The 18,988-nt window shown below is 41.7% G+C and overlaps 1 protein-coding gene across 1 annotated transcript in view; it reads right to left on the bottom strand.

Annotated features, from left to right (window-relative positions):
• Positions 1-3,000: 3,000 nt before the first annotated feature.
• Positions 3,001-18,988, bottom strand: part of GNB1 (G protein subunit beta 1) — a 45,289-nt gene continuing 29,301 nt past the window's right edge. Inside the window, exons 3-11 of the mRNA XM_083163348.1 lie at positions 15,797-15,835; positions 15,486-15,592; positions 14,864-14,927; positions 10,705-10,867; positions 10,162-10,228; positions 9,648-9,849; positions 8,999-9,215; positions 5,983-6,094; positions 3,001-5,375 (exon numbers count right to left, since the gene is read on the bottom strand). Coding sequence (XP_083019474.1) covers positions 5,988-6,094; positions 8,999-9,215; positions 9,648-9,849; positions 10,162-10,228; positions 10,705-10,867; positions 14,864-14,927; positions 15,486-15,592; positions 15,797-15,835 — 966 coding nt within the window. The 3' untranslated portion in view covers positions 3,001-5,375; positions 5,983-5,987. The remainder of the gene's footprint in view (positions 5,376-5,982; positions 6,095-8,998; positions 9,216-9,647; positions 9,850-10,161; positions 10,229-10,704; positions 10,868-14,863; positions 14,928-15,485; positions 15,593-15,796; positions 15,836-18,988) is intronic.

Here is an 18,988-nt window from a genome sequence, read left to right as displayed (position 1 = left end):
ACGTATAATGCTCCAACCAATCAGCTTTTAACTGTCATATACACATCGCTCCATAACGAAACTAGATTCACGCCAATAGATGCGAGGGCTCCAATGACTTTACGTGGCACACCCCAGCCTATGAGTAAATAACTTCTCACATGGTCTGGATTCTACAACACACCAGACTGTGATGAATGCAAGGTGCTTGTGTGGGTTTAGTTCAGGTGGTAACAATATCAACAACATGAGCAGGTTACCATAAGTCTAACCGTTTCACATACAATGTCATGTTACAGTGGATGGCAATAGACAAGTGATCACATTTTACTTACACCTTAATACACACACTTCTGTATATAGATCATTCGTTAGGCTATAGTGAAAAGGCATTGTGCGTATTTTTTTTTTTTTTTTAAATAGATCGAAAATTCAAATGATACTTATTATATATGCACCTTAATACATGGTCAGGACCAGGTTTAGTGACCAAAAACATTCAAAACTAATCTACAACGGTCAGACACTACATAAAAAAAAAAAAAATGATTGAGTTGGATGGTGAGCCGCTTGGATGAATAATGTATTGCAGAACCTTTGTTGGTCTTTCTTTGCCATATTAATCTGGGGTGATCCCCTGCTGCTGTCTGACCTTCGCAATGCTTAGAACATGAGCAGAAGGGGGCATCTGCAACTTGTCCCCGTCACAGCAGTCTGCTAGAATCTCACCAAGGCGGTTATTATTAGCAGGAACAGTATACTATATTAAGAAACAAAAACTGCTGGAAGCACAGGAAATACGCAGTTTACATAAATAACTGAAGGTGTACGTTCAATAGAAGATTGAAAAGGTTACATTGAAAAAGGTTTATGATATAAAAAAAAATTTCTTCAATAATCCTCATGACCATAGTTACAAGTTACTAAACTGGACATGAATGGGTTTGACAGAAACAATGGCTTCTACACTTCGAAACCTGCGTAACAAGAAACCAGTCTGACCGCTCACTTGGCTACAGTAGACTGACGTGGTCACAAGTAGATGTTTTTAGCATTTGCAGGTAATTCTGTTGCTATGCAAAGCACCACCCTAAACATTAACATTTTGGAGATACTGCGGTAATTTGGAAGCCGCAGCGCTGTTCAGATGGAGTCACACTATGGAGATTCTTTCCAATCTGACTGGCTGGAATGAAAATCTGGCCATTTCTGGGAGCAATTGACAATTTACCGTTTGCTCCCAAGAACTGAAAATAGACAAAAAAATTTTAGTCAAATCTTTTTGATTAAACCAATTTATGAAAATGAACATTTTTTTCCCCCCAGCTTTTCGGAGCAAATGTATGATTGTAGGTTCTTCCCAGACATTACAATATTCATAGTGCATACGCACTGCATATTTTGCCCAGCGTGTATGCACAGCGATGATGGGGAAATCACCGGGTTGAAAAATCCCAGAGAACTTTCCCAGGGGAGGCAGGTTTTTATAGGACACTATGGAAAGCCATCCACCCTGAGAGTCATCTGTTGCCAAGACCAACAGATGAGCGGCAGCCACCGGCGATAATGCGGTAGCACGCATCACCGCTTACAGCTGGGCCATACACACTGGACTGCTTTTGAGCTGAGAGCAGCTCAATGGCAGAAAAAAGCTGCTTTCAGCTCAAAATTGCCCAGTATGGGTATACATTGGCTATATCCAGCTTAAGAAATTTGCTGGTTTGAGGAGATTTTAGTACAATATTTTACAATGCTGGTCCTCAGGAAAGCCTAACACTGCATGTTTTCCAGATTATCTAGCTAGAGCACAGGTGTTAGATATGCAATCAGTACAAATTAACCCCGAGGATGCCTTTAAAACATTGTGAAGCTTGGCACAAACTACAATTATTGGGCCAATTGTCCAATAATTGGTTGATCAGCTTTTGTCAGCTAGTCATAAGTTTTTTGGGTTATGGACCAGAAAAGACCACAAACACTCAGCTTCATATATAAAGTCATGGGGTAAAAAACAAAACAAAAACAGACATTGTCCTCGGGGTCCAGATATTGCGCAGTGTCAGCATTCTCAACACTCTGCCCATAATGCCTACATTTGAACCCGATTAGCTGTGCGGTGTAGCAGACAGTATAAAGAATTGCTTAGCATGTAGCTATGACTGTCCTTCCACTGGAAAAAAAAAAAAAATTGCTCTCATTGAACCTTACAGCTTGGGACATACTATTGATGCAGAGTTTCTAAAAAAAAAAAAAAAAAAAGTCTTACACTGCTCCACAGGGGAGAATTCAAGTGAGTCACCAGCCAGCCAGCGGCCACTAGATGGCGCCTGGAGTAAGTCCAGCATTGCTCTATTTGGGTGTGCTGACATCACGGTTATTTTTGTTCTGGTAAATGTATACAGAATTAGACATTTCTCAGATTGCCATTGTATTTTAAAATAAAAATCTTCCTATTGAAACTTTGTTAACAAAAAGCATAAAACAAACACAGACCATATTCAATTACCAAAATAAGAAACTTTCATTCATCATGTAATATAGGATTGGTTTACAAAAGGCTAAATGTGGACAGGCAGCAATGGGTGTTCAGTGTACATTTTCTGTTTAGTTTTATCCTCCGGGCTAAACGCTAGTGTACGAGGAGCTTTGTAAGGGTGGACGTAACATCTTCGTAACTTTTGCTCAGTTACAACTTCAGCACAACAGAAGGAAAACGGTCATAGCATAGTCACTTGTTGCATTTATTAAAAGGTTTATGGACATTTCTCAGTTTAAGCCTAAAGCCGACATTTAGTTTTAAATTGTGTCCAAATTATAGAAAAGAAAAAAAACAAATTATTAGCTTTACAAGGCAGTGACATTTCTTGCAATGGAATATGATTACATGTAAAATAAAATGACTGGTCATCTGATAAGTCAATTCTACTGTAAGTATCAGCGCACCAGGCACTGAATCAAAGTGTGACAGGTATCAGAATCCCCTAAACCAATGCCATTAAATGAGACACTAACCACAAGAAATAAACTCATGTCAAACTGCTTTATTACATCTTAAATAACAGTACATTTTAATATAGTATCTATCTTGCATCCAGCGTTCTTGTAGTACACGGACTTTAAAATTAAATACAAAAGGTGAGGGGGAAGAAGGGGGTGCAGAGAGCTCTACAGAGTAATTTATGCAAGAAGTGGGCGGGGCATCTCGTTCTCTGACAATTCCCGGCCTAATGCACAATTACAGTACTTTTGTATAGAAAGAAAAATAAAACAAAGCACCTACTGCTAAGGTTGAGTATCATTCATATACAATTAGGAAGAAGCTAATTAAATTATAGTAGGCTACTTTTTTTTACTGTACAGACCTGTGGAACAGTAGGGCAGTTCCTGCATATTAGTTTACAGATCTTTACAGCAATAAAGAAGCAATGCTCAGGAGGCAAAAGTAAACTGCAGGGAAAGTCGTTTTCGGAAGAGCAAAACAAAAAAATCAGATGCAAGATCCATTATCAACAAGAACAGGCTGAGAAGCATCAATTTAAACCAAGTTTAATTTCACATTTCCCAACCCTTCCTGTAAAAAAACAAAAAAATCATTTTCTATGCGATTGAGTAGGATGTTTTTTTTTTGTACATATTTGTTAAAAAAAAGTGAAGTAAGCTACCTTCTAGTGCTCACTATTTCGCACTGAACTTTGAAAGTGTATACAGAGTAGCCGTGAGTATATAAAATGACCGCACAACCGCAAATTTATTCTTAAACAAGTTTTCTTAAGGGGCGGGGGCAAAAAAAAAAAAAAAAAAAAAAAAAAAAAAACAAACACATCTAGGGACTCTCTATTTGCACATTATGAAGCAACTCTACAGCATGCAATCTTAGGAGGAAACCCATCCCTATGGCAAACACACCCCCCCTCCCCGCCAACATAATAAAAGCTTTCTTAAGTTTTAACTTAGAAAGTTCAAGATCATTATTTCCAAAAACATTTAAATTTGTACATCATTTCATACACATCTGACCGTATATCCAGCGAGTACAGACATGTACTTCTGTTCACGGCTGCTCCTAATCTATCAATATGGGACTAGGGTAGTGTTTATGAAAGATACCCTTTGATTTTTCAAAATCTATTCCCGGTTAACAGAACAAGTTTGCATGGAAACTGGAACTGGAATAATTCAGGTCTAGAGGAATAAAGGTTTTGACAGTGAAGTGAACGGACGTGAAGACAAGGGAAAAAAAAATTGATATATATATTAAAAAAAAAAAAAAACCTGTCAGGAGCATAAAGCACCAGTTAGACTAGAGCATCATCTATTTCACAGATCACGTGACCGGTGCTTCCCATTATTAGGCGTGTGTGTGTAAACCATTGCTCTGAAACCTTGCATACACTCAATACCTGTAAGAGTTAATGTCGTGGTACGTGTAGAGGGAGAAGGTGGGATAGTGTATATGCATTTTAGAACAGTTCATTGGTGTTATAGAGCACTGCACACTTAACCAAGAAGTCCTTACAACACTCAGTCAAATCTTTTTGCAGGGTCCAAATGCAGATTCTGAAGGCACTCCAGGTATTGTGTTACTACATTTCCACAAACAGATGGTGCTCAAAAGTAACTCAATTACTGGAGCTTCCTAGGGTCAACAGATTTTTAACATGACCATCACACGAGGGCAAGTGGATGGCTAATTCGCTCTTTAATGTTTGTATGGTTCTGTATCTGTGCAAAAGAATTTCACAAGACAACACAGGGATAGTTACAGCATAAAAAGTCCCTGACACAGATCTAACACATCCCACCTTCACTTAATGGATAATTGGAGGAAGAAATTAACATAAAAATAACCCACACACCTGTTAACTGTTCTTATTTTACAATCCTGGTACTGCTGCAGTTCTCACAACTGCTATAAACATCTGTTTTACAAAAAAAAAAAAAAAAAAAAAAAAATTATAATAAAGACCGACTCTGCTCCAGAAACCTTTGAACAATCATGAAATGGACTTAACGCTCAAAATAGCTACTTACTGGTTATGTCTTACTGCGCGCGCATAGTGTTTTGTATCATTATTCAAGACAAATGAAGGTGAAGAAACAATTTAGAAAGGAAAAAAAAAAAAAAGTTTATATATATGGAAAAAAAGAAAAATGGTCCCAAAAGGAATGCACAATTCTCGGTTTCAGAACCGCAAAACAATTCTTCCTATAGCAAATAATTGTGCTCTTGTTTTCAGCAAAAAAAATAAAATAAATGAGAGGAGAGGTTCTGCCCTTTGATGTACGGGAGTAGGGAGAGTGGGTGTCCACGTTAGTATGGTTGGATCGGATATGCTATGATTTAAAATTTCGAAGGTTGGAATGCTCTTCCAGTCATGGAGAAGTCAGCTGGGAATCTGCGGAGAGAGGGGGAAAAGGGAAAAATATAACACAAAACACTTCACACATAACAATGAGCAATCTTAAACTGCTTATCCTTAACTTAAAAATATTTAACTTTGTATATAGCCACCAATGGCACCAGATGTATCAAGCTTAAAAAAGTGATAAAGTGGAGTGTGATAAACTAGCCAATCAGCTCCTGTCTTTTTTAAACCCAGCCTGTTTCATGGCAGTTAGAGCTGATTGGCTGGATGTTTTTCACTCTCCAATTTATACATACATCTGGCCCAATGTCACTATAAGTATATATTCCAGATAATAGTTGATCACATGTAAGAAACTATTCAGGCTTCCAGAGTCTAGATCTGTGGTCTCACACTGCAATTTTTATTGGGGCTAAAATCATTGACGCAGATGGCATTTATATAATAGTCCACATCCAGAAGGAAGCTACTGTTTGGTGGACTGCACAAATGATCCAGGACCATCCTTCTGTGATTATAACGACAGACCTAAAAGAGGCTCTGCGAGGGATAGGCTCTCTGATTTTGCCAATAAATGGCTCTTTTCCTCAGCAGATTAATACCATAAAAATGGAAGACGCCAATTGCTGATACTCACAGACTTTAATTCCAAATCTTGAGGAAGCTGTCCCATGACCCTGTTGCCACTGCCATGCCATCATCTGTTACTCCCAAGCAACTTACACGATTATCGTGACCAGCTAGGACCCCTGGAAATGAAACAATGGAATAAAGGTCAGCATGGCCTGGCCTAAATTTTTTTTTACAGAGTTTGGGAAACTGTGGAACTAATTTACAATGCCATTATAATTATTTATTTACAGTTTGTTATATAGCGCAGCAGATTCCGTAGCGCTTTACAATAGCAGACAGTGATAAAACAAACTGGGTAACAGACAGACAGACTTGGAGGTAGGAGGGCCCTGCTGCAAGCTTACAATCTATAGCAGTGGTAGCCAACCCTAGCCTACGAGAGTTACCAACAGCGCACAGTTTCCAGACAACCTAGCTGCTGCACAGCTGCACTCATTGCTCACTGACACATGTTAAAAGATCCACAGATGGAGCTAATTAGCTCACTTGTGATTCTGTGAGGAGACCTGCAAAACATGCACTGTTGGTAGCTCTCGAGGACTAGGGTTCACTACCCCAGATCTATAGGGATATAGGGAGGAAACATAAGGACAGGCACCAGTAATAGCATAGCAGTCCCACCAAGTTACAAGTCCAGAAGGGAAGCTATATAATACATAAGTGCCTCAGAGGGTTATGTGTGTGGTATATAAATATGATAGGCTTGCCTGAAGAGGGGAGTTCTCAGGGAACACTTGAAAGTTTGGAGGCTAGTGGAGTTATTGGACTAAGGGCATTATAATGCTAACTCTATGCCACATTTAGGGGTGCATTGTGACAGCGAGCAGTGCTGCCTGCATTCAACTGACCCCCCCTGCATATGCCGATTCCCTCTCGCTCTATCTTTGGTGCGAGGGGGGGGGGGGGGGTGTGTGTGGGGGGAATCATCGTATGTGGCCACAGAAACAGCGAGACTCGCGGCTAAATGCGGCAGGCCTCGCTGTTTGGGGGAATCATTTCCCCGGAACATAGATTAGGGTGAGCAGGGGGGGGGGGGGGGGGGGTGGTGGTGGTGTTTTCAGGTCATAGTGTCGAACTGCATCAAACACCTTTCCCCACAGGCCTATAGCTGCAAGTGTAGCTGGAAGCCAGACCACTAGTAGTCCACTCAATCACAGGCAGTGTCATCAAGCATCACTCGGCTGCACACCTTACTGGGATGTGGGTAAAACTTACACTGTTCCAGAACAGCGGACTGTGCATACTACCTGTACTAGCATCACTCCAATACAGTCCAAAGATCAAAATTATACACTTCAGGCATTCTCCCATTTCCTGTTCATATTCTCCAATATATTACAGATATTGCCCCATGATATCTTGCGAAATCGGTAATCCCTGGTTGCTACATCTCAGGAATATTGACAGCTGAATAAATACCAGGCAGAGTACAACAAGGTTTATCTGTTCATAATGGCAAACTTATAAGTCGTCCCTTTCCGGAGACTCGGCAGAAGAAACGTAATAATGGTGGCGGTCTTTCTTTAAGGATAATGACACTTGGGCTTTGAGTATCTGCATTTTGGGCTTGATTTAGAGTTGATCGCAAATGCTAAATTTACGGCACTGCAGGTGGGGCAGATGTAATATGTGCTGAGAGTTAAATTTGGGGGAGTTTGGTTCTCTGCAGGGTAAATTCTGCCGGCTTATTTTTACAAGAACACAGAGCAGGTAGCAAGGGGCGCTGAAGTGAAATAGAGACTCAATGTACTTTAGTGGAATTTAGTAAAATTTAATGGTACACAAGAATAATTATTGGTTAATGCACACTCAAACCTAAAAAGTTTGCATATATTGACACAACCTATATATAAAAAGAAAAGAGCATAAAACTAATGAAAAAAATTATAAAAAAAAAAAAAAATGAAAATAAATGGAGATCAATATTAAAAAGAAATAAAAGTAAAAGTGAAAATAATGGGGGGGGGGGGGGGGGGGGGGAATGGGCAAGCAAATTAGCAGCACTGAGCTTGTCAGCCTGTGTTATGCTGGGTACACACCAGGACGACTAGGGCCCGATCTCCTCAATCTAGATCCAATTCCGACCAATTGGATGTAGATTGGGCCCTTTTTTTCCCTGTTCTGGTCCAATCCCGATCCGATGTGCGGCCCTGCCGGTCGTTATTCAGATCCTACCTGCTGCAGGTAGGATCTTAAGAACGACCATACAGCCGGGTGCGGGTCGCCATCGGATCCGCTCACGGTGCACATCGTGAGCGGGTCGTGCCCCCCTGCGTCACCGTGAGCGGGACGGACGAGACACTGACGACCCGCTCACGATGTGCATCGTGAGCAGGTCGTCGTGGTGTGTACCCTACATTAGGCGCAATATACCGTCCAATTGTGTAATAAATGTTACCCGCGTCCGGGTGTACAAGTGGGTTTATTAGCACATTAAGCTTTGCTTAGGGATATCCAGATTTAAAAAGATACAATTGTTGCTGAACCATTGGGCATATCCAGTAATTAATAGTCAGGGCCAGGTACCCAATGAATCGCACCGTATAGTATAACAGCAGTGAATTTGTATATTACCAATCCTTTGGACTGGGCAGACGCTGGTGGTGTGATGTATCCTCACTTGGACTGAAAGCACGGAGACCCAGTGCGGGTGATGCAGCTTTAATGCAGGTGGCGCCGCTGACACGGGTGAATCTCCGGCACGTCCGACAGCGTGTGGACAGTCTGACCTTGCTGTTCCCGGCGGCTCCTTGCCGTATGTACAACGTACCAAAAAGCCAACCTGTCTATCCAGATGGACACTAGCAGCACCAGCTCTCTCTGGCTTGCTTTCTTCAACACAGACTGAAATTTAGATTTCAGTTTGAACAAACCCCACCCAAAAATGCAACTCTGCACGTTCCATTTGCCCCACATGAAACACCCAGGTTTCCATACACTATTCAGTACACATAGCAGGCAATCTAAATGCTAGCAAGAGACTTCATAAAATAAAAAATAAATAAAAAATGAATAACCACCTGCTCTGTCAGCCTTAAGCGTGTCCCAGACATTGCAATTGAAGTCGTCATATCCGGCTAAGAGGAGACGTCCACTCTTGGAAAATGCTACTGAAGTGATGCCACAGATTATATTGTCATGGGAATAAATCATCAACTCCTGGTCTGCACGGAGGTCAAAAAGCCTGCAGGTGGCATCGTCTGAGCCAGTGGCAAAAGCATTGCCATTAGGGAAGAACTGCAAAAACAATGTTAAGACCAGGTTTAATAAAACAACGCCTCAAGACGTCACAGGTTACAAAAGGTATGCTAAAGTATACCAGAATATAGGGGTGTTAACCCTTTGTGTGCCAACATCTGTGAGCAATGAGCAAAATATCCGCTTAAAACTGCCGGCGTTGCTCACATTTGTTACATAAATTCAAATAAAGTGTGTCAAAATGATTTCCGGTCCAGTCGTGACTTTGTTCAGTCACGGATTTAGAAATAGTCATTACCATTTACCGAAGCCAACAAGTTTGTTGCATATAAAACAAGCTACATTTTTTTAAAATAAATCTATGGCCACATCCGGTCAGTTACTTAAACGGCGCACTGAGTACAATTATCTAGATTAGTCCGTAAGATCAGAAACGTCCAACACATGTAGGGAAGGAAAATAAATACGTACACAGATCGCATTAATATCAGACTCATGTCCGGTAAAAGTCTGTCGGCACATTCCTTCTCGGATATCCCAAAGTTTGGCTGAGGCATCGCAAGCCCCAGACACGAAGCATCTTGAATCTGGAGCAAGGGACAAGCTCATGACATCCCCAGTGTGTCCGGTGAAGGTGGTCGTCTGTTGGCCGGTTTCTATGTCCCAAAGAGCGCTGATCACGGGTGAAGAAAAATAAAAACCGCATGCATTAAGAAGAGTACATAGATACAGTATTATCATTTTCCTTGCCTGGAGGCAGATTTAAGCTCTACATGTGACTGAAGACAAGAACTGTAGTAAGGTCTTTATCACATTTCAAATACAAAAGCATTTGGAGAATGCAATCAGTTTTACTAGGATTTATAGGAATGTAACCTACAAACATTCCGGGAAACGCTGCCGAGTTCATCTTTCACACACGAAGATGTGAAGAGGACACAGTAAGTGTAAATAAATAAACAGTTATGATGGAGAATATACTAACCAAGTGGTATCTCCAGAGCTGGTAATAATTTGGTTATCATCCAGAAAGCGACAACAGGACAGGTAGCCTAAACAAGAAAAAAACAATTATCTTCAACTCTAGCTTCTTAGTTTTGGGGAGAGGTGTGGGGGTTATTCAATTGACGCAAAAAAGTGAAATGTTGTGGTGTTTACATTTTAAAACAAGCTCATATTGCACCCTTCACCTGGTCAATTTCCGTCCCCCCATGGGGAAGTGAACACTTGACAGCGATCCCGCTACCGCAAAGTGTGGCTACTTCTACACATTCTGCCGGGGAAATCTGTTCACCCTTAAGTGAATTACAATTCCCAGCTAGATCAATACCTGGGCCATAAAAGTACAAGCGGTTGCGGTCACTCACAGGTGATGTGCCCCCAAGATTTTTATAGGAACAGGGCACTACTTTGTTATAGAAAAAGAAAAAATTCCACCGAAAAGCAGGATCTAAAGTTCCATTTACACCGCGCTCTCTGTAAAGCATTAACGATGTAACAAAGCACACACAGCTCCAACCAGACTCACCTGTGTGACCGGCCAACTCACGGCTCACACGCACATTTCCTTCACGAGTTTTAAGGTTGTAAATTGAGCAAATGTTATCAAGACCACCACAAGCCACGTAGTTTCCAGATGGGGCATATGCGCATGTCATCACCCAGGAAGAACGCAAAGGAATCGCATGAACCTAAAACAAATCAAAAGTAGCATTGTAAGAAAGGGAAATATTTAAGCTTGTATCTGAATTCAAAAAATAAAATAAAAATGGAACATTTGAATCCTATTTTGTTTCACCGAAATTGTTTAATGACAAATATTATGAACGAGTCATTCATGGATTATACAGAACTATTTCTATTCACTGTAATGAGTTGCTCATATTGCTCCCCTTCCTTGCTTTGCTTAAGTAAAGTAGTAATTTCAACAGACTTAATAGGCACTTTTAAAGTCAGTCTACGAGGAGCAGGGAAACCACCAAAAATGAAGCTCAACAGGTTCTAGTTACAGGACACTCGATTCCTGACGTGTTGCCGGAAAGAGTAGAAGTAAAAATATCTGTAGTAAGTCACATCACAAGTATGCAATTGTTTTTGGTGTAGGTCAACTTGGTTCATACATCCAGAGCATAGAGAGCCATGCGAGGGGCCTGTGCAATTAGTGTCCACTACAACCTATGACAACATAGTCCCCAAAAAACGTGAAAAATTAATGTGGAAAATTAATCACGCTCCCATCGATCAAACACTTGACTTTCATTACTGTCATTAGGCATCTAACATGAATGGTTAGACTTAAGCCGCGTACACTGTCGATTCTAACAAGAGTGCATATTGGGTGGCTGTTGCCGGGAGCACGGTCCTGCAACCAGCCCTGCAATGGTCGCACATCAGCTTCCCCTGGCGATCAGCGACTTCCCCTGGCATTGAGTTTATCAGCGACCAGAAATAGAATGCTGAGCAATTTTATGCCAATTTTGCTCAGCAAACATATTGTTCCGTGTGTACGGAGCTTACGCCTGGTTGCCCAGAACATGGTCGATCTGCTATACAATAAAAATCAGACAACACTTGCACCATTTCAATAATGACAAGGCTCCGTCAAATTTAAATGTCGAGAATATTTATCGATCTCCTAATTTTTCTTTTCCCCGTTACAAGCTGGTTTGCTTGTTGTCACGTGCGGCTTTCCAGGCCTATTTCTTATTAAAGTAAAGCGTCAGAGGATGTTGTGGTGACTGTCACTACCTTCCCTTTTTTTCTGATCTGCTATACCATAAAATATTTTATTATGGGGAAAAACGATTATATGTTACAATTTGGAACATTGGGTTTAATAAAAGTGGAGTTACAAAACCAACTTTAGGCAGCTTTGGGATGCTCCCCTATGCAATCACTAATACAATTGCAGACACAGCAAAATCGAAGAACTTTCAGCGTCATATTCCACCTACTGTATGCAGCTTTAAGAGCTAAAATGTGCTGAGACAGGAAGAAGCTACAAACTACAAATGGAGGTCAGGAACTCTCACCAAGTAACCCAATCACTAAAGTCAGGAAGGGAATAAAAAAAGCAGATAATCTAGAAAGACTACATTAGAGCTGCTGCGGCCGTGGCTTCAGATTACAAGGGAGCCATTGTCTGCAGCAGCAGCTTCCTTTACATAGAGTGTGAACCAACACCAGTGAAGGCAGATAACCCCCAATACCGAACTATTAACCCATCTATAAAGAAATAGGAAAACCAGGATGACTTCTTTGCAGAGGAGACCGATTCTTTTACACCCCCATTATAAATTGATGTTTTGTGTTTCAGAGGAATGAGCGAGCACATCACTGTGCGCCAGAGTTTACACAGCCGCAGGTTTACTTTACCACACTGTTTCCTGTATCCTTCATAAATCCTGAGCCCTGCTGCAGCGAGAGCTGATGGAAGGCAGGCTGCTTCCAATTCTGCCAGAAGGCTCCACATGACATCAGTAGTTATCTCAACACTATGTCCTTCAATATAAACTGCCTCAATATATAGTATGCACATTTAAAGGGGAAGGTTCAAATGACTCAGATTAGCTCAGCTTTTGCCGCCACATTGCAAGTTCCAATGTTTATGATTGGCTATCGGCTGTCACGTGTTTTGGATAGCCGATAAAATTCCGCTTTGAGAACACAGTATATCTCAGTAACACGAACCCACTCATCTCCAGTTCAAATATAACCTATTTAATGGCAGCAATGTTAGTGGGCAACGCAAGGAACAAACATCTAATGAAAGATTTTACATTTGTAGAATATTTTTTATGTGCAATTAAGATTTCAAATGTTTTAGCTGAATGCCTGGATAATGCTGAAGCCAAGGTGGCACTTACTCTTTCCATAAGAATGTTATTTTCAATATATTGGGTGAGAATCTGTTTTTATTGCACCTGATCCAGTCTTAACGGGAGATATGGGGGAGGGGGGTATAAAAGGTGCCCAACAGAGCTCCGCTCGGACACACCTGCTCAGCATGACATGGCTCCCAGCCTCAACCTATATGGTGCTGAGGTAGTCCAAGGTCATTGTTTCAACACTCCTTTTAACCTCAAAGTGTGTTTTTTCCTCACATGTAGTGTCGGTACTTGTTTCCTAGCACTGCGCCCATCGCATGCCATCGCGTACCTTTAGTGGTATGCGATGCTTGTACAATTCATGCCAACAAACAAGATGCAATTTGATTTTTAATTGTACAAGCACCCATGCCATGAGATGTGTGCTTACAATGAGATGTAACCCCCAGTATCCATGCCATCCTGAAGCGGTACGCGTCCTCTGACTTTTTCATACCCCCCCTATCCACGTCGGCGTGGAGTTGATTCTAGATAGCGTGGCGAGCCCCACGAGGGGACGTGGAATACGAGCCCGAAGTATGGCCAGCGCAGTGAGGACGCGAAATACATGTAAAGTAATCCGTGTCCACTCGCGGGGCTCGCTGCGCTCACCACGCTTCGGGCTCATATTCTGCATCAGCTCGCCACCCGTCGGGCTTGGTGGCTCGCTGCGCTCGCCACACTATCTAAAATCAACTCCACGCCTACGTGGATAGGGGGAGTATGAAAAAGTCGGAGGACGCGTACCGCTGCGCTCGCCACGCTTTGGGATGCGGTGGATACTGGGGGTAACATCTCATTGTAAGCACCCATCACATCTCGTGGTGCTTGTACAATTAAAAAATCGAATTGCATCACATGCCGCAATATTCCAGGGGGATGCGATGAGATTTTTAGGAGCCCATACGATGGAAATCATGGGCTCCGTTCTAGGAAACAAGTACCGTACAGTCTAGTTATTTAATAGCCACATCTTATAATTTCTGGTTGTTATTTGCAGGTGCACACATCCTTAGCAGTGTAGAAATTGAGCATTATCTAGAATTGGGCACTAGCAGTAGCTCTGAACCATGACAACTAGTGGTGGAAACACAAAACAAATTCCTCTGAAGGCAGAAGGTACACAGCAATGTAAAATGCACCTGTTGTGGCTTTTTCAAAAAGGTAACACTTACAGCCCTACTAAAATCTACATAAAAAAAAATAGCATGGGCTCTGGAGAAAGCTATTTGTGAAAGCTGAAACTCTGTTGAGCCCATGCAAGAGGAAAGCTGTTGCTATCAAGCAAGTTCTCTGGCATGGATTATGCACCTTCCAGCTGTACAACCCACAAAAGGTGTGTGCATCAATTGGCAGCGACCAATATAGATGTCAGTGGGTTTGGTCAGCAGGGCACTCGTTATGAAATACTAGACAGACTGTGCTGCTCGGGATCAGATGCGGATTGACACGGATGTAACCTACCTGTATTTTTACTAGTCAAAATCAATAGCCAGAACACACCAGAACTCTCGCCCAACAAATAACAGCTGCCCGGTAAACGACAATGAATTTCCGATCTGTTTAATGCACAGGTGTTTGTAGAGAACACATTCTATATTTAGGCACGCCCATGACTTTTTACACTCAATATCCATAACTAAACCATTTTAAAAATGTTTAAGAAACCTGAACAACCTAATTGAAACTAAGCAAACAAATGACAAAACATGCTCATCAATAGCGAATTTCTGATGCAGCAGGAGAACGTCATTAGGGCACATTTCTGTGTGAAGGATGAACTAGGTTATATAGGCCACAGACTGGCTTCAGGTCACGCACCTTGTTTGTGGTGTAGCTGTCCCAGATGATAAGCTTGCCATCCTGGGAGGCACTAACTAGCAGCCTGTAGGGAACAGAAGAAAAAAACACAAGTCAAGAAATGCAACAGTAACTACAAGTCATTTCTTCTGAATTTTGTCAAACATGCAGCAGCCCCAATCCTTTGGGTAAATTGTATAATACCTTGAAATCTGAGTACATTAAATTAGCAGGGAAAAGCCATCTGATTGTTCATTGGTTAAGAAATATGTATACAACTTTTGTTGTTTGTTTCATACTACGTGGAGGTTGGCTTCAAAGTGCTAAAAATCCTGAGTGGGTTCCCAGGGACACGCTGCTCCGGCCAGGGAAGCAGAGCCCTGACACTTATGCCTCTCCCTCTTGTTCCATTTTTCCCTGCCACTTAGGAGTGCGTGAGCAGAAAAGCCGACATAATGGCATTCGTGCCCATCGACAGCAACAATTGAATTGCTCCTTTAAAACCTACCTAAATGCTCAGTGAAGTCAAATTCTTCATGAGAGGATAAATTCTACATATTTTCGTAACAGTTAACAAAATGGCCGGAGTATTAGTTTCCCAACTGAATCTGTTCCTATAAGCTATATATTACATGACACCTACCTGGAATCTGTGCCCCAGTGCATAGCATAGATTTTAGCAAGGTGACCCCGCAGCGTACGTCTAGTGCGCATCTGAATTCGTCCTACTGGATCAATATTGGCCGTGATCTAAAAAGGGATAAGACAGACATGATTCATTGGAGGGCATTGTACTATAGAAGTTTATTTGGTGAGATGCAAGATCTACAGAACAATGTTCATTACAGTTTTCACCCTACAATTTATGGAACTGCTTTAAAAAAAGGAAATGTAAATATAATACACAAAATATAGATTGTATTAACGCAGCTCTCCAAAGTGATAGATATTTACCTGAGCCAGAGTGGCATCTGCACATGCTTTCCTGGCATCCTGTAAAATAAGGAGTTCAACATTTTAAAATTCAATCAAATGCACAGTACATGGCGCGTCATTTTGTTTAAGGTTAATACATTTAAAAAGAACAAAAAGGGAAGAGCAGAAAATAACTTTAAAATCAAGAAGTTTAAGCTTGACACATCAAAACCTAAGAAGCCATTATTTTATCTCTAGTGTACACCAAAAGGACACCATTAAAAATAAATGTTCTGTACTATGTACAGCTCTATTAATGATGGCAAAGAGATGCATTTTACTTCTAAAATGCACATATTAGTCTTAGTACCGTAATACGCACACTACGCAAGTATAACAGACATGAATAAAAAAAAAAAAAAAAACGACGTTACAAACTTCGAAACAGCATATCCTTTCTAAATAATTCACCAAGGGGTTTACCATTACTGCCTCACAGCACTGAGGTCACAGGTCCGATTCCCACCACAGCCCTATATCTGTGGTATGTGCATATTCTCCCTATGTTTGTGAGGGTGTCCTATATAAATAACTAATACTCCTTTCATTTGATTTCACATTTGCTGGGTCGCTGACATCAGACAGGGAAGCGATGAGTCATCGGAGGAGGTGGCAGCGCTAGGAGTGGATGCAGCCTCCAATCGCTGCCGCCTCCACAGAGTCAACAAGACTCAGGTCACTTGTTCACACTGCAAAGCAACCCGGGAAATTTGGAAGGCCCATTCACATCGCACAGGAACCTGGGACGACCTGGCAACAACCAGAGTTAATTTTTCGATGTGAAAAGGGTATAAGATAAGATTACACACTTTGTGCCATTCAACTGTTTTCGCACCGGTAGCCACTAGATGGCGCTCAACATAGCTATTCAGATTAGCTCTGTTCAGGCACCTCTGACTGTAGGCATTACAGGGTGTTTAGCTGAAATATGCAAAAAGGTCATCCGTTAGATCACTGAAAGGATTTCTCGTGGCACGCCCATTAGTTTGGTCAGGTTTAGCAGCAGGTAAACCAGACCATCACAAAAAAAAAAAAAAAAAATGCTTTTGATAGGAGACCAGGCGTGATATGGCAGTTGAAAATGGCTCATTGTAGTGATCCCGCTAGTATGTGGGTAGGGCGCACGGGTAGCATGTGCGGTGTACACACTCAAAAGGTAATGTGGCTGACTGGGAGAGGGGGCATGGCACAGCTGGCATCACTATTGTGGGCTGGGCAGACCTATGTCTGAGGGTATGACCAACCAGTATGCAGTCACTGTATAGACCATATCTTAATCCGTGGTAGCCAACTCCAGTCCTTGAGAGCTACCAACCGTTCACATTTTCCAGACAACCTAGCTGCTGCACAGGTGCACTCATTACTCACTGACATTTTAAAAGATCCACAGGTGGGGCCAATTACTTCAATTGCGCTTCTGTGAGGAGATCTGGAAAACATTAACTGTTGGTAGCTCTCGGGGACTGGAGTTGGCTACCCCAGGTCTAGGTGGACCACTCATGGAGAACAGTGACTAGGTCGACACCTTGAAATAGTGACTAGACCCAGCTGAAGGCGTGCATCCTCCGTGTGTGTCTCCGGCATATTGTAACATGTTCAGCGAACCCAGATTATAGCTCTTATAAGGGCTTGCATCATTTGGTATCACTATTGTATTGAGCTCCTTGCAGCACAGCTGCTGACCATGCTGGCTTGGGGTGTTTAACCCTGGAAGCGGCAAAAAAAAGCGATAGTCACCACTAATAGCCACTATACTGCATTCACTCTGTGGCCAGTGTAATGGCAACAGTCTCCATGCTGACCTTATTGGTTTAGATTTGCAGTATCTTACCCACAGAGGTAGCGTGTGCAGGGAGCCATTATCAATGCTATAGTCAACTGCATCGCCATTAATCCTGAATTTAGCTTCATTCAAAAGCCCTGTCAGTCCTGCTTAAGCGGTGTCTATGTAGCGCCAGGCAGCAGAAATAGCCAAATATGCTATAACATTTCTTGCATTTTTTTTTATTCAAAATACCGTTCCTGTAACCCAGATTATTTTAATCAAGATCTGGCGATCTAAACCTGACCGTGTATTCTGCAAAATGTCAGAATGGCATGTGTTTAAATTGCAACTAATTATATCCTTCTATAAGAGATACATTTCTAACCAATTCTGCTTGATACAAATTTTTCCCCACACAACAGGGGAACATGAATAATATTTAAGTGTATCAATAAATACAAATATTGGGACCAATTATGTGATACAGTTTATACACATCTGAACATCATTTTTACTTAAAAAAAGGGAGCTAATCAACCGACAAACGGCTTCCGGCACAGGCTGTTTTTTTAACACGCACTATTGTCACTTGTTTGGTCTTATGTGTTTTCTTTAAGTTTCGCTCTTTTATGTGAAAACCAAGTTATATTTTATGACAAATGTCTCTTGTTGGTGCACCACACAGACAAAACGTCCTTCTTTCAAAATATAATGGAGCGAAAAGAAAAAAGTACGCGATTGGTTCCACCGGTTGCAGAAGACCAAGCGGTGGTCATCAGGCTGTGCTAATAGAGAGCAGCGCCACAATTTGGGCTACTGTCCAAATGGTTATGTTAACTCTGTTCTACAAGCCCTGCATTTGTTTGCATGACATCTCCTTCAAAGTGTTCTCCTGAGATTTCTATGGATAGGATAACAGAATAAACAATTGGAGCTAGAAGAGTTATTGTTAATCCAATCAGTGTTTAGGAAAAAGAGGAAAAGTGTGTGCCAATACCCACACAGGCTGGGAGAAGCTCACAACACAGATTCAGGACAGATACCACCTAGGGGCTATACACCATACAGATGCATCAGAGGATACAATACCCCTTTCACATTGCACCTCAGACACGGGTTATTGCTGATTTGGAGACATTTGGACCCAGGTTAAGGTGCGGCGTTAAAAGCACCACAGCAGATAACCCGAGTCAAAACATACAAGGTTGCAGAGGAAGCACAATAAAACTGCCGCTGCATCGTAACACTTCATATACAGATTCTATCACAAAGATCTACAAATGTCACCATGATTTCCATTAAGGGGGGTACCTGGAGATGGTATATGGGGGTGTGTGCTAGAGATACTATGAGAGTGCCCAGCAACAGTGGGAACTGACATTTTGGTTTACAGCCTTCTGGGGTGG

Source organism: Crinia signifera, chromosome 19 (assembly GCF_055691185.1).
Source record: "Crinia signifera chromosome 19, ASM5569118v1, whole genome shotgun sequence".
Taxonomy (NCBI): domain Eukaryota; kingdom Metazoa; phylum Chordata; class Amphibia; order Anura; family Myobatrachidae; genus Crinia; species Crinia signifera.
This window is presented reverse-complemented; position numbering and strand designations above follow the sequence as displayed.